Here is a 16,659-nt window from a genome sequence, read left to right as displayed (position 1 = left end):
CTGGTGGCTCTGAAGCCAGTGATGGCGATTCCACATTCCTATGACAGGGATAGGTTAAACCACAGAACACTCTAATTTAATTTCATTTATTAGGTATAACCCTGTGAGCCATGCGGCTCTTGACTCGGGTGCAACCGCAACAAAACAAAAACATGAACAAGGAACATCTTAAAGTGACTAGACGCAACAGAAAAATCCTGGAAAAAACAGCAAAATGTCTTCCAGAAAAAGTGGTGACCATTTTATCGACCCCATAAGGGAGACGACGGTGATGATGGTGATAACATGCTGTCTCCCCAATTCGGAAACTTACTTTAAATTAAGCGCGGAGCTCTGGTCATTGCCACCCAGAGTCGGTCAATCGTGGAGGTGGGGTTGACGAATCACGCAGAGATCATGCGTGAGACTTCCAAGAGTCTGTGTTACGAGATAATCAGCAGCTGTCAATACTGTACAGCAAATACCGTGCCGTGTAAGTTTAAGTCTCTATGTGTGGGCAGTTTCAAATCTGGGGACGTGTATATTTCAGATACGTTCAAGATGTAGGGCTTATTACAAAATCACCCAGAATTCACCCGATCTCATCAGAAGATAAGCAGGTTTGCATCTGGAGAGTGCTTATATTGGGCGGCCACCATGCATAACAGGTGTCATAGGCTGTCCCGCGGGGCGCTACCCTTGCAGGCGGTGCAGCAACATCAAATAGTTGTACTGCACTCATATGCCCCCCCTCTTTTCACAGACCTACACTGACCAGCTGGGTAAAATATGACAAATATCATAGCTGTCAACCCATACGGTTTACCCCGTATTCTTGTACAGGGAACTTGAGTTATCAGGTCCATACGGCGTACAGCCGTTATCAATGTGGGCAATAATAATAATAATGTATAATTTGTTTCTGTTTGTGTTTCTCCCTTGTGATGGGACTTTATAGGATGAACGTTGATATGTATAATGGGCACGGGGTGACCAATAAGCTCTGAATTGGTCTGTAACAAGGTAGGGGCACTGATAAGGGGTTGACAGGTGTGACATCTACACACTACCACCACGACCCGCACCGCGCGAGGTCATCCAGCAGTGGATTCGCACGGTGGGGGGGTTGTCTATGCACTAAGTCGTCTCAATTGAAAACTAATTTCTTTATAACTATATATTCTTGGTTCTTTCGGTAAAGTCACGTAGAAGGGAAACAATAAAATAATAAAAATATAAAACAATATCATCACGACGTTTCGACCGCAACACAAGCAATCATCATCAGGTGTGAAAACCACAGCAAGAAAATTTGAAGAAAAAAAATTCTTGACGTTGGTTTTCACACCTGATGATGACTGCTTGTGTTGCAGTCGAAACGTCGTGAGAATTTTATTGTTTTACATATATTTTATTATTTTATTGTTTCCCTTCTTTGGTTCTTTCGTTAAAGTCACGTAGAATGAGAATAAAATAATAAAATAACACAATAAAATTCTCGCGACGTTTCGGCCACAACACAAGTGGCCTTCATCAGTCTCGTCCCTTCACCTGATGAAGGCCACTTGTGTTGTGGCCGAAACGTCGTGAGAATTTTATTGTGTTATTTTATTATTTTATTCTCATTCTACGTGACTTTACCGAAAGAACCAAAGAAGATGAATCCTTGCAGTCACGAAAGCTTTAAATCGAAATGTATTGTTTCCCTTCAACGTGACTTTCCCGAAAGAACCAATAATATGACAACGTGGTACATTCACAAATCGCCTTTTTGCTCCAAGCGTTCAAAACAACCTCCTCGCTTCCCATCGACGGACTGTGTGATACACTAACGCCCTAGGGGCAAATACAAACGGGGAATCGGGGGGGGGCCCTTCAGCTCTTCCCATCTAATTGCGCCCTCGGGGCGCTTCTCATACTCAAAGCGTTCTACTCGTCTGACCCCCGTGATGGCTGCGCGCGGTTAACTTCGCCGAGGGTTAAAGCGGCATTCCCCTTTTTTTGTTTGTCTTTAGTGAAAATTTCGCCTTTGTTGTTTCTGTTTTCTTCCGCTTCCTAAGAACGTTTGCGACTACCCGCGAGACATGTCGTCCAAGGCAGCCGAGCGTGAGTTCGTTATCGCGGGAGATGCGTTCGTGTCGTCTGTCGAGGCCTAGTCGAGGGCTCGCTTCGGGTTCGGCAGGCTTCAGTGTTCACGTCGAGGAGCTCGTAGAGCCAGACTAAAGCACTTCGTCTTCTTCTTCTTCCACGCGTTTGACCCACTCACGTGGGGTCCCGCTGTTCTTGCCAACCTTCTCCACGCTGCCCTGGTCCTGCGACATCTCTCTCCTCGGGCCACCGTGTCCGATCGAACCACATCGCCCCCCCCCCAAATCTATTCTTCTGTCTCCCTCTTGATCTCTTCCCTTCCACTTGCATCACTTGAACCTTCTGACCCACATCATTTTCCTGTCGTCTCTCAGCCAGACTAAAGCACTTATAGTTAACAGCTGAGGATCATTGAGTCAGACTAAAGCATTCTTAGGGCTCGGTGTGAATGCCTGAGGCTGGTGGAGCCAGACTTAAGGCACCGTTATCGTTGAACTTCTTTCGCACCGTACGTAGCCTACCGTGCTAATCGGAGATGCTGGTTAATAATGTTTTTTAGTAGACTACATCATTCTTATGGTTCAGTGGTAATGCCTGAGGCTCGTAGAGACAGTTATAGTGTTTCAGTTTTCAAGTTCTTATGATTAAGTATAAAAATAACCTGAGGAGGATCAGGGAGCCGTAATATGGCACTGTTATGTTTTTGTTATGGTTCTGTTATGTTTTTGTTATGGTTCAGTGTTAACGTCCAAGTCTTCGAGCCAATTGTAACCCGAGGATGTTGATGTGATGCGGATGAGAATTGGACCGGCATCGTGTCAGCGAGATTGGGAGTGGGCAAGAAGTGGCCGACAATTGATTTTCCAATGTGTACGCGCGTGTTTGTTTATATTTACTTGTGAACAGTGGTGGTGTAGTGGTTAGCGAACGTGCGCTACCAACCCGTTGACCTGAGTTCGATTCCAAGCTACGGCTAACATCAATATCTAATATCTAAACTGACAGTGGGCCTCGCCGAAATCCACTCGACCTTAAAATTAATCACTGGATGTTTGTGTTGGTGTGCGTGAGCAGACGAGGCTTTCTCAAACCCCCTGGCTCCTGATGGCATTGATGTGGACGACATTGACGATTTCAAGTGAGCAGTCGCAACATCCTACACAATCGCATGCACACACGTTGATGTTTTATCTGCATAACCATACACCTTTAATTATACCTGAAACTACAACATCTCCTACACCTACAGTCATACTAATTGCAACACCTCAACTTCCTACACCTATACTTAACCACAACCCAAACTACAAAGCCATGACAGTATTCCAAAAGACTCCACTTAGACCTACTGCACCCCAACCTATTGCACCACCACCTTTATCTCCTACACTCAAAACTAAACAACCCTAAACTACCACACACCAACACTTTATACTTACATTTCAACCACCTACCCATACCCCTGGTACACCTCCTACACATCAACTATTTATACGGGTTCTACACCTGGAGCTACTGTTGGGAATGTTTCAATGCTGTTGCATTCATTACTGTGTATTATGGGGTTTTATTTCCATTTCATTGGGTTTGTGTTTCCATTGGGAATGGCACTGTTTAAATTTGGAATGTCTCCGTGTTCCCTCAGTGCGTCTCGACTCACCAATGATGACTTTCGACGACTCCTCATGACCCCACGGACTGCGCCGTCCTCGGCGCCCCCCACCGCACGGGCACGCACACATGAGTGAGTATACACGTACGCAAGCACATATATACATAAATGTATCTCTATACACCCAGAAGAGTACATCTGCAGATATGACTGATTACACATACCTGAGTTAACTCACAAACACGAGTGCACACAAGGGTGAGTTTTCACACGTGCAAATCAGTGGTCTATGCAGTGGTCTATGCACTGAGAAGTCAGGTTAGTACACACATATGTGTTAACGCATGTGCTCTGTGGCTCTTGTGTGCGTGTGTACGCATACTTGCAGGATGCCCCGTGAGTACAACGAGGATGAGGATCCAGCTGCTCGTAGGAGGAAGAAAAAGAGGTTGGTGCAATGATAATGAGAGTGTTGGTAGATTTTGGTGATGGTTGTGATGATTGTGGGATGTTTTTTAAAATGATGCATCGTTAACTGTGATTATGATAATGATATTGGTGATGGTAATGGTTATTACATTGATGATGATGTCAATGCTGCTGAGATTTTAAAAATGTGTGGATTTATGAGGCCTGTGTTGATGGTGCTGTCATGGATTGTTTTGATGTCTGTGATATTAATTGTGATGATCTGTTAATGATGGTAGCGGTGCAGATGAACATTTAGTAAACGATACAGATGTTTGTACTGTTTTTGATGTTAAAGTTGTTCGAGTTGCTGCTGTTTATGCCGATGCTGATTATGGTGATTTTGTCCCTGTGCAGTTACTATGCAAAGCTCAAACTGCAGGAGCAGGAGCGTGAGCGGGAGCTTGCGGAGAAATACCGGGACCGCGCGCGCGAGCGCCGCGATGGCCTCAACAAGGACTACGAGGAGACCGACACCATTTCCACGACAGCCAACTACCGTGCTGTGGGACCCAGCGCCGAGGCGTACAGCACGCACGATCACACACATGCCCCGATATATACACGTACAACCATACATATGCAACAACAACTGCCATTCGCCACTAATTGACGGCGGCATCACCACAGCTCTTGTGCAGGCTAGATGTAATTTCAGGCCATGTGAAGTTTGTTAAGGGTTACCGGACAGAGGTCACGAGAGAGACATGGGTGTTATGGTTTGGCTGATTGAGAACTGGCAAACGCAAGCCTGTGCTCCCAACTCTGTCAACTTGCTACTCTTTAGCCGCTCGGCACTGCTCGATGTTGAGTGTGATTGCCAATTCACAACCACATGCAGACAGACATAGGGTTAACTCCAATTAATTATCCATGGGCAGATTATTCGGTTGGCAGACGGACTACGCTGAGCCATGCTTTTTAACTTGCACGCTGGTTTCACCTGAGAGAATATCCACTGTGGAGATGGAGCAATGAGATCGGCTCATGTGCAGGCGCTAGATAGTGTGGCAACACAAGACCGTGAGAGATGGTGATGGCTTGGAGAGGCCTTCATCCATAATTGGATAGATCATGGCCAATGGCGATATATATACACAAGTAAATGTTTATACACAACTCCGTATAGCATACACTTGCACACATATGCAAGCACTCAGACACCACGGTGTAGCGGAATTGGCTCACGTGCATGTCATCGGTGTCGCACCTTCTCCAGAGATAAGTCCGCGGCCGAGAAGCGTCGGCAACTCATCCAGGAGTCCAAGTTCTTGGGAGGTGACATGGAGCACACCCACTTGGTGAAGGGGCTCGACTTCGCTCTGCTGCAGAAGGTGGGACCTGCCCCAACTCTTTGCATCTTGGTTTGATGTTCTGCTCCTTGACTCATGCCCCCCCCCCTGCCCCCCATGTCGCATGTGTTCTGATATTTTCACTTTATTCTCTGCCCTCCTGGCCTCTGACCTTTTTCCCCCAGTTCCCTGTTCCTTGAGATGAACAAATTATTTACCCTCCCCTGCGATTTGTTCAGTTGTCCTAATTCGGGGTCATGATTGGATGCCAGGATTTGTTATTTTGTTGTCACGCTCAGTTAATTGCATTGTCCATCTTGTTAGTACTCACTCATATATACCTCATTCACTTTGAGCATATCATTTTCCTAAACCTATTAATTGTTAAATGCGCAGTTGGGTACGTGCATCTTGGGTGAATTTATTTGACGGATCTTTAGGTACCTAATTCTATGCCCTATGTCCTCTGCTCTTTATCTTATGCTGTCTGTACTGTGTCCTTTATCTTCCACCCAATGCTGTGTTTTAAAAAAAATTGCAGTTCTGTCACAAGTCTATCCAAGCTAACAGCAGGCATTTTTGTGTTACTTTGCATGTCTTTGGATGCGCGGGTTAGTGCTTTCTGGGTGCAGGCGAGTGCGTATGTGTTCCTGCGTTTGTGTGTGTGTATATGTGCTCACGTGCGCGTGTCCGCATGTATGCGTGCGTATGGTTGTAAGGTGCGTGCCGAGATTACAAGCAAGGAAAGAGATGACGAGGATGCCTTGGAGAAGATTCCAGAGAGGAAAAGGTGATCATCGCACAACACCATGTGATTTATACAGTAGTGTGTGAACCTATTACCTGGTAATAATAGTTCTGATATCTATTGGTAATGGTATGAAATGGTAAAAAGTGATTGTCATGTTAATGGCGTTGGTGAATTGTTCACAGGCAGGAGGAAGACCCCGAAAATAAGATTGAATTTCGGACTCGCCTGGGTGAGTTCTTAAGCAAATCAAGATCTCATCAAGATGATAACCCCCCTGTCTCAATGGTAGCCTGTTAACATAACCCATCATAGTACGGGGGCATGAGACACGGGACTGTGGATTATGTGAAACAAGGATATATGGGGGCATGCGAGGATGGGGCACTAGAAAATGCCTCGGTTCTTCAATCCATATAAACTTGTAATGATGAACCCCCTTGACTGAGATTATTTACGTTCACATTTTCAGTTATTTTCATAACATTCACATGTACAGTTATTATAACTCAGAAATAATAGATCCTTACGTTATCTATTGTATAGATATGTCATGAGTGCAATGAAAATGATAATAATGCACAACCCTTTGTCATTCCAATGCTAGATAAGAGCCTTTCTCCATTGTGCTGGTTAGGCTACGATTGATGCTCCTGCTGATGATGATGAAGCTGTTTCTACTGATGATGTTGCTGTTAATGTTGCTTAAGACCAAATCACCTGGAATGATCCTGGGCTCATCAGCTCTTTAAAGCTCAGTCATTGCCATGAAATGTGAAATAATTAATAATTTTATTCCACGATTGTGACACCACAACGTTGCTCAGGGCGGAACGTGTTCCGCGTCTTGTTCCGGCACAAGCCGCCCGAGAGGAACGAGCTGTTCCTGCCTGGGCGCATGGCGTACGTAGTGGACCTGGAGGATGACTATGCTGACACGGACATCCCCACCACGCTCATCCGCAGCAAGGCCGACTGCCCCACGCTGGAGGTGAGGAGCGACCGGGTCGCCCGCTCTCCCGGAGTCCTGAGACTTACTGAGGCGTTCATGCAAAAAATAAATAGCATAATTACCATAAAAAAACACTTGTTCATCAAATACGGGGGCGCCACGGTAATGAGGTGTTAACTACCTCGCAGGAGGTTGTGGGTTCGATCCCAACCTTGACACCTTTATATTGGGAGTTTGCCTGTTCTCCCCGTGGTCGTGTGGATTTTGCTTTGGGTCCTCTGGTTTTTCCTGCCATATTTAGAAACATGCATTAAAGAGTATTTGGCTGCCAATTCGTTGGGCTCGTATTTGTGGCCAGGTCGCTTCTGAAAAAGACCTATGAAGCTCAGTGGGCCTTACCTGGTAAAATAAAAAAAGAAATTTATGTTTATAGTTTTACAAAACACTCGTCTTGTGCAATACATAACTTTTATCTGATGCAGAACTCTTCTCCTGTGAAACACAGCTTTTGCCTAATGTCACTCAAATGTCTTAAGGTTGCCTACATATTTCCCCTTCTATGCAGTCTCACACGACCCTAACCACCAACGACATCGTCATCAACAAACTCACGCAGATCCTGTCCTACCTGCGTCAAGGCACAAGGCCCCGCAAGCTCAAGAAGAAGGAGAGAGGTGGGCACGAGGGGTGTGGTGGTTGGCTACAGGAAGAACAGCGAGACATCGATTCGGCTATTACCGGGAAACTTTTCCTTACCAATGACCAAATATGGCATTCAAATACATTAACACACACAATTTAGTTACCTGCGACATTTTCTGAAAGCGCTACAATTATATGCTATGTACTAAATTGGTTCAGCGAAGATACTTACATCTTTGCTATTACGTATATAGCACATGGGGATTCGTAGGGCACGGGGGTATTTGAGCATGGAACACATACGATACAGTACATCTCAAGATGCTCTACAGGTAATTTATTTTATAGACAATCACTCAGTCATTGGTAAAGGAAACTGACCCTGAACTTGAACAGGAATTAGGCAGTCAACAGCACAAATGGCTGGGAGAAAGGATGTTCCTAACTCGGAGTAGTATAAGACTCAACTGTGCAAAGGCTGACTGGAGGCTTTGACAGGAAAGCCTTGGTTGTCGTAGCAGAGTCCATGGAGGTAAGTAGAGTGATAGAGTAGAGTTAAATTGGAGTGGAGAGGTAGGAGAGTACGTGAAGGGGAGTCGAGTGAGATTAGAGGGTAGAAGGATGAGAAAACGTGAAGGAGAGTAGAGTGATATTTGATGGTAGAGGTAGGAGAGCACGTGAAAGGGAGTAGATTGAGGGAAGTGGAGTGAGATGAGAAGGGAAAAAAGTAAGGAGGGGGCAAGTCCATGGGTTGTGGGTTGCCCGAAATGCATCGAGTGTTTGTTCCTGCGTCTTGTCCTTGTGTTTCCCTGTGGTGCTTCCGCCGGTGTCCCCTGCTTGTCCCCGTCTCATGGTGATTGTGGAATGGCGTGCCCGTGCACAGGCAAGGTGGTCGTGGATGAGAAGAAGCTGCCTGAGGCCGACTTGACGTGAGTGTCACACGCATGTACACGCACACACACACACATGTCCATACACCAATCCACAAAAACAGAATCGGCCATTATAATTTTGCTATACTGTTGGGGCGAGAAGAAATAAGAATGCTGTCTTCCCTCATGGCTGCAACGTCTCACCACCAGGATCTTTGATGATGTTGGAGAGTACGTGACCACAGCCGCCAAGCCTGGAGGGAGGGAGCGTGAGCGGGAGCGAGAGAAGGAGAGGGAGAGAGAGCGGGAGAAGAAGGAGAGGGAGATTGAGAATGAACGGAAAGCCGTGGCACGTGCAAGCTACTTCGAGAAGCCATCACAGGATGAGGAGGTGACAATACTGAAATTCGGCCTGAGGTTGATGAAATTGTCCTGTGCTTGTCAGGCTACATGACATTATCAAGTCACATCTTGTCACGTGCACAGGCATTACGGCAGCACATGGGTGTAGTGATGTAACTCCTATAAATGGGACCACTGATCTGTACCTTTTGTCCATGATTCTCTCATATCAATATCTTGTGTATTTCCCTTTCATCTCGCCAGTTTCATCTTTGAGGCACACTCCAAAATATTTCGTGGACCACAGTTTTCTTGTGAGCCACGCTTGTTAAAGGATCCCTGTCCAATGTGAGATGTGTGAAAGTCCTGAATCTGCTGGGCAACAAGGTGGGCAATACAATGTAGAAAAGGAAATGGATGTTTTAATCCATCTGTGACGCGCTTTGAGTGCTACCTTGTACACATAGGTTTTCTCAGGGTGGTCTGGTTTCAGCCCACGTGTTAAATCCTCATGAATTGAATCGGACAAATATCCCAATGCTGAACCCTCCTGAAAAGAGTGACTGCGTGAGCCTCTCCTGCATAATGGACATTATTATTTTTACACAGCACTTTCATCGTTTGGGGTGCACATGCGTCATTGCTCCTCGGTAAAATTAATGAGCCATTGAGCGCTTGATTCAGCAATCAATTCGTTAATTATTGTAATAAAATATAAAACTGATAATGATATTTAAGTTGGTTTTGTAATTCTTCTGTGTGTTTGCTTGTGTGCGTGCAGCCTTCAACTTCTGAAAAAGGTGAGCCTGCGTGAGAGTGATTGCCCGTGTGCTGTATGTGTGCACGGGCCATTTTGGTCTGCATGGTGTATACAATCCAATGTGTGGATACAATCTGGATTTGTAATGGAGCATTTCCTGTGGACCATTTGAACATTAGCAGTTACGTTTGATTCGTCCACTTTGGTGAAGTTGATACTTTTCATGTGTTTGCATTTTGTTGCATATGTTTGATGGTTGGGTGTCCTGGTGCTCATAAGTTTGCTGTGGTGCATGTGGGTGGTGTGAGTTAATGGTATAATATCGAGGTTGCCACTGAGATTTCTTAGGTTCAAATCCAGGCAACTTGTGATTAAATTGGGTTTCAAGTTTAGTGAGTTTATGGTCTACATTTAATGTGGCTAAATTTCAGCTGTGAGAAATATTTTTTTATTTATAAATTTGACTGTTGCAGTGAACATTACTTCCTGTCGTAGGGTGGGTGGGAAAGTTCTGCCCCCTACTGTGCGTGGACTATAAGCCACTTGAAGGGATCTCAGAGGTAGCTCTGTGATATCCGCTTCTGTGGGCTGCTCTCTAACAAGAAGGGTTGCACTGCTTTACACGAGTTCCAATATTAGACTGTGATAGCAGAGTTGGGATAAAATTAGGAGAAACACAAAAAAATTGTATAATGGTGTTTTGGTTGATAAATTTTGTTTGGTTCGTACGATATCTGCGCGATGTTGGTTTATGCTGATGTGTGGCGTTCATGAAGCCGATAATGTGGTTTAAACGCTGTGGTAGTGCTCCTACTGTGCAATGGGGTTCATGTGCCATTTGTTTTTTTTAATGCAGTGATTCTCCCGGCCAAAGAGCTGATCCAGTCGATAAATGAGAAGTTTGCAGGCTCCACCTGGGCACCAACTGCGGGCACCGAACCTACAGCATATCCTTTCCTCATCGATTACTCACACAGTTCATACACACGCACAGTTAACACACACTCACCCAGCACTCGCACACATACACACTGTTCACACATACGCGTCACACCACAAGGGAGTGTGCCGAAACTCATCCATGCAACACCAGTGTCACGCATGCATGCGACAGTGCAAGTATGGTTGATGTGAAGGTTTGTGCTTGTGAGTGTGTGACGCTCCTGAATGTAAAATAATATGGATATTTGTGGAATTTTTAGTATCTAAGGATCTCTGGCTTGAGAGTGTGAATATAATGTAATTTAGCGTCCGCTTTGGCTGAGTGAGCCTGACCTGAGTGAACAAGCGTGTGCGAGGCTCCTTAACCCGCAAGCGACCTCACGCCCGACAAGCGACACGACTCCGGGCGCACGGGAGGCGACTTCCTGGGCACCTCGAACAGCTACGCCGAGTGCTACCCCAACTCGTGAGTGCGCACATCCGTGTGTGCATATCCTTAATGATCATGAACAGATGATCAGGGACCCTGACAGATCTTAGGTAACACTGGAGAGCACAGGTAACACATCTGGTGAATCTGCTAGTCATCTCAGTAAGTTACCAATAACTTCATTAACACCTGGTTCTGTTATGTGACCTGCCAGCGAACCATCGAACACGTCTTGTGGCCTCAAAGTGCACCTAAAACTGGTACAAGGGCCCTGGCAGTGTCACTGCCACTTCATGATAACTGGCGGTTGTTGTGTGGCCCCTCGTGCATGTGGTGTGGGCCCGAACAATGTTACAGAGGTAGCTTGGCCAGATAAGAGGTGGGTATAAATAGACATGACATGAGATAGAAAAAAGATGGGCTATTGTACAGGTTCATCTGAGTGTGCTTGTCAATGGCTGATACAAGCAGTATCAAGATTGGCTTTTGAGTGGAGGAGGTTTGTGAATGATGCATCTTACTGAACCATTGGCTTTGTCCAAACACAGCAGAATTTTCCCACCCTCTCTTCCTTATAAGAATACTGTTTGTCGAATGGCAGTGGAATTTAGCTAAAATGAGGGAACACCAAATTTAAGGGTTTTTTTCAGTCATTGGTGACCAGTTTCACACCATTAACTCATTACCCTTGGGAACCTGTTTTAATCGCAGTCAGCTGCCTGTTTTTGAACCCAGGATCTCGGCAGTCAGCTCGGTGGCCTCTCCTCTTAGCCACCCCGGTCATCCCCCCTCCATGAGCCTTGCCTTAAAGTGGCCTCTTGAGTAAACAACACATGGCAGAGTCAAACGTTTGACACCACCACTGCCTTGCAGTCATTGACGTAGTTATTACAGTTCAGTGCATGGACATGTTTGTTGTACTTGTCTGCTGTCAGGTTGATGGAGGATGTTGGGGTGGACAGCGATGATGAGGTCGACTACAGCAAGATGGACCAGGTATGCTTTCATACACGCAAACTAGTATTCATTGTCTGCTATAAAATAGATCACAAATATTGACAAAGAAAATGGAACAATAACTGAAAATTGTACAAAAAAGGAGAGGTACATGCTTTAAATTACGCTGAGACAGGACAAGAAAGACATGGATTATAGAACATGAAGGTTATAGACATTGACTGTTCAGAATAGGTGAGTATAAGCAGGACAAATTGCTAGATGAGATGATGGTTGGTGGTCGTGAATAATGCCTGTGACAACCAAAAAAGAGAACATGCTTGCTTGAGCGGGTGTCCACCTGTAAGTTTGTGTAATAAAAGCAGGTCCTTTGGAACACTACATGGCGGGATTTTGAGAAATGGCGATGGCTTGGGGGATCCCTTCATATAGCAGTGGCAAAGATCATGGTTGATGCTAAGACAAAGCCACTGTTGCTAGACACATAAGCCTGTGTGTGTGTGTTTCAGGGAAACAAGAAGGGTCCTCTGGGACGCTGGGACTTTGAGACTCAAGAGGAGTACAGTGACTACATGAGCAACAAGGAGGCCCTACCTAAGTATTCAACTCGCGCACACCCTGCATCACTTGGACACATTCACACACACGCCTACTCATTCACAGGATCACACTCGTACACAGACGCGCTTGGACAGACTTACTCGCCCAAGGTTTGGACTTGTACAGATTTATTCTCACGCAAACTAGCACACTTAAAACGTTTCTCAGCTTTGCACAAGTTGACATGTAGCCTCATTCGCACAGATTAATCCAAAACACAGGCGTGCATGCAAACTCACACACAGATACTTCGGCCACTCTCATGAACAAAAACTGTGTACACTTTCAGAAATACTAACTCTCACTCAAAAACACAGACTTTCACATAAACTCAACAACCATAAAATAAATGTAAAATTAGAATATCTTCAAGATGCTTTTAATAATTTTTAAAAAATCTACATTTAGGGGAGAAGAAAACGTCGAAGAGATGAGGCAGTAACACCGCAGCATGGCCCAGGACAATGAAACCGGGGCCAAGCATCAACAACAGAGCCTCAGAAAGATCTGTGGCAGCTAATACTCAGGCATACTCAGAAATAGATTAACACGCATTTGGCCACACTCACAAAGACTCACATGAGCTCAAACTGGTACTTTACATTTTCATGAAGTCTTGCTCTCACTCATGCAGTCATATGGGACTCGCAAATCCACCAGTCGGTGTGGACTTGCATACAGACACAAATACCCCACTATAGCCTTTTCACAGACTGTTGGGGACAAGTGCTGTTCGTGAGCACCTATTAAAGTCAGCATAGCACAAGAGGGAGTGGTGTGACCAGCACCATGCCCAGCTGCCTTTGACTCTAGTGCTGATGTTTACACCACACAGTACTAGTTTTATGCTGACTTAACCTAGGAAATGCTTGGGACTGATTCTGTATGCTAGCTGCTGTTAGCCGTAGCCAGGAATCAAACTCGGGTCGACAAGTGTGTAACGCGATGCACTAGGCACTCGGCCACTCGCACGCACACACTTTGACACAATACGTCCTCTGTGCACTCCCACCCCCTAGAGCTGCATTCCAGTACGGTATCAAGATGGCGGAGGGGCGCAAGACTCGGCGCCACAAGGAGGGGAATGAAAAGGCAGAGCTCGATCGACAGTGGAAGAAAATCAGTGCTGTGAGTAATTCTGAGTGGACGTATGTGCATGTATGTGCAAGCAAGTGTGTGTGCGTGTATGGGATGCTTTAAGGCCGTGCCAGCCTTGTCTTTGCTTTTGTGTGAGTGTCCATGTGGGGTATGTTTTGGTAAGGCGAGTGTGTGTAGAACATGGATACTTGTAAGGTCATTGAATGAGGTGAATGTTGGGTGTGCTTCTTGGCTGGTGGCATAGAATACAGAAGTGTATGTGTGTGAGTGAATAAAGATGGAGTGTATTATACACATGTGTTTTGGCTGGCGAGTGACGTAAATGTCACATGAATCGTTAATGGTTGGAATGCAATGATTGTGTGTTGGCATGTGCATTGGCTGCTGGAGGGAGCGCTGGCACAGTGATTAGTGCACTGTGCTGTGAAACCAGAAACCTGAGTTTGAATCGGTGGCGAGTGATATATAAACGGATCCGGGCCTTCTCTAGGTTTACTCAAAACTTAAATGAGTATCTGGTGCTGTGTGAACACGGTAGTGGGAGAGAAAAAGGTTGATGCACATGGTGAAGGCCACATCACCCCCTTTGTGCGCACTATTCCGGCCTTAATAGGTGGTCGCTAAATAAAAGCACGTGCCCCAACAGTGTGTTAAAGACTGTACAGGGGATCTTTGTCTTTGTGGTGTCTGGTGATTGTCGTGTTTGATGCTTGAGTGTATCGTGTATTGGCGAATACAAGGCCAGTCATTATTTTGTGAATATCAGTGACACAGTGCTGCTCGTTTGCATTTCAGATCATCGAGAAACGCAAAAACATGGCTGCTGATGGGTGAGCACCATGCAGTCACATGTGTAGACACATAAAAAGCATTGACAAAGACACATATACAAACGGGCGCAAATGCACACGTGTGTGCTCATAACACTCATACCTTTGTCCTTGCAGGGTTGATGTCAAGCGACCTAAATACTGAGGACCTCCGACATCGACTGAGGCCCTCTAGTGGCTGCCCGGGGTGTCCGTGCCTGTCTTTGGTTGGTTTGCCTCAGCTCCTGCAGCCCCTGCAGCCCCTGTAGCCCCTGTGGTCCGGTCTAGATTTGATTTACTTGTGCTTTCAAACAGTAATGTAGTTCATTCCTCGTATTGTTTAAATGTGCAGACATTATTTCTTTGTCGTTTCCTATTCTGGCTTGTATAAACACAAAGATACATATGTACACACCTGCATACAATCCTGTACAATGACAGTTATATTTTGACTTAAAGCTTTCGTGCCTGCAGAAATTCATACTCTTGGGTCTTACGGTAAAGTCACGTAGATATAAAAATAATCTTACATTTACATGCAAATTCCATCTCTATCCCCGCCCACTTACCTTTGGGTTGCACCCATCTCAAACCTATATAACCTCTTGCTGCTGCAGCTCTGCCGCTATATTTCTCCTGCCTCAGCAGTTCGCCTGCTGTATTTGTTCACCTGAAGACGATTGCTTGTGTTGCGATCGAAATGTTGCGATTTTTTATTATTTTTCTATCTACGTGACTTTACCGAAAGACCCAAGAGAATGACAGTTATATTGTTTGTGGATCCACACTCACATTATTTCACACCTCACACTCACTGGTGTTTATAAATTGATCGCGTACCAGTTCACATAAACACATTCCGCAAAACAAATGCAGTACACTGTTAACTGCTCCTTTTGTAATGAGGCTATCACCAGTCTCCCTTGCATACGGAAAAATGTACCAACAGACTCCAACATAATAAAATACAAACAATAAAAACGTATAACATGAGTCTTGTCTGCAGTGCTGGTGTAATGGGTTATTTGGACATCATGCATTGCAATGAGACTGTTCATTGCACTCCCTCATATGACCCTGAGAAATCAGACCTTTAAAGAACGGGGTCCGTGAGGAATGGATTTAGGTGAGCGAGGGAGCGATGCAATACAATTTTGATTTATATACCGTTGTGACCACATCTCAAGATGCTATAGAAATAGGAATTTATTTATAGGAAAGAGAATAGTTTATAGGCTAAGCAAAAAAGCCTTGAGCCTGGATTTGAGCCTGGAAGGGGCAGAGTGTCGACAGTATGGACATTTACGAGGGAGTTCCAGAATACTGGGGCAGCAGAGGAGATTGACTTTCCACAAAGCTAGGTTCTTTCGTGTGGCAAATGCTCCCATTCCACGCAGGATGAAACCAGGTCATTCCTTCGGTTATTCGGCTCTTATCAGTTGTTTGTGGATGTCACAAGCCATGCAGCTTTCATGCTACCAATCGCTGATGTCCAGTGTCATCAGGAATGTCTCTGATGTGTAGCACATTTGGCATTTGCCAGAGCAGATGGTGTGCTAACCCTTGATATTGTAGAGTAGGTGGCAGAGCTTCAGTGAATCCCCATGATCGTGGTTACCTGCTCGGTTGTAGTTGTAGCCCCACCAAGTATGGGTGGCTGTTGAAGCATCCAATGTGGACTGGAGTGATGGTGGCAGTGCAGGGCAAGACCATTCCATGCTTGGCAGCGTGTACATATCCACTGGTGTTGCTGATCTTGATTGCGATTGTGCACTTGCACAACCTGGGTTTGGATAATTTCAGAAGCATTGGCTCAACACAAGCAAACTGGGCCAGTTTTAAAATTCAGTGTCTCATCAGCAGATTAGCACGGTTGGCTAAGTACGTTGTGAAAGAAGTTCAAAAATTATGCAAATCTTAGATAAGTCATGAAAATATTACATATAGGCTAAGAGAACTGAGGTACAAGACAATGCATGTGAAGGGCAATATATGTGATGTTATAAATAAGGCAAGAAAGCCAATAGGAAATGAAACAGCTGATTTTGTCTGACAACTACTAAGCACC

The 16,659-nt window shown here is 45.3% G+C and overlaps 1 protein-coding gene across 1 annotated transcript; it reads left to right on the top strand.

The window, feature by feature from the left end:
• The first annotated feature begins 1,890 nt into the window (after positions 1 to 1,890).
• On the top strand, positions 1,891 to 15,584 carry IK (IK cytokine). Its single transcript, XM_032973666.2, has 20 exons — positions 1,891 to 2,085; positions 3,142 to 3,205; positions 3,713 to 3,811; positions 4,068 to 4,127; positions 4,505 to 4,672; positions 5,367 to 5,481; positions 6,159 to 6,229; positions 6,373 to 6,419; positions 7,015 to 7,178; positions 7,705 to 7,813; positions 8,665 to 8,710; positions 8,864 to 9,044; positions 9,777 to 9,795; positions 10,612 to 10,702; positions 11,080 to 11,163; positions 12,063 to 12,123; positions 12,594 to 12,682; positions 13,704 to 13,812; positions 14,578 to 14,612; positions 14,730 to 15,584. The coding sequence occupies exons 1-20, from the start codon at positions 2,064 to 2,066 to the stop codon at positions 14,755 to 14,757; spliced, it is 1,662 nt and encodes a 553-aa protein (XP_032829557.1). The 5' UTR covers positions 1,891 to 2,063; the 3' UTR covers positions 14,758 to 15,584.
• The last annotated feature ends 1,075 nt before the right edge of the window (positions 15,585 to 16,659 follow it).

Source organism: Petromyzon marinus, chromosome 3, assembly GCF_048934315.1.
Source record: "Petromyzon marinus isolate PM22_M1 ecotype Great Lakes invasive population chromosome 3, UKy_Petmar_22M1.pri1.0, whole genome shotgun sequence".
Taxonomy (NCBI): Eukaryota; Metazoa; Chordata; class Hyperoartia; order Petromyzontiformes; family Petromyzontidae; genus Petromyzon; species Petromyzon marinus.
The sequence above is the reverse complement of the archived record's forward strand: the minus strand, read 5'-3'. Positions and strand labels throughout refer to the sequence as shown.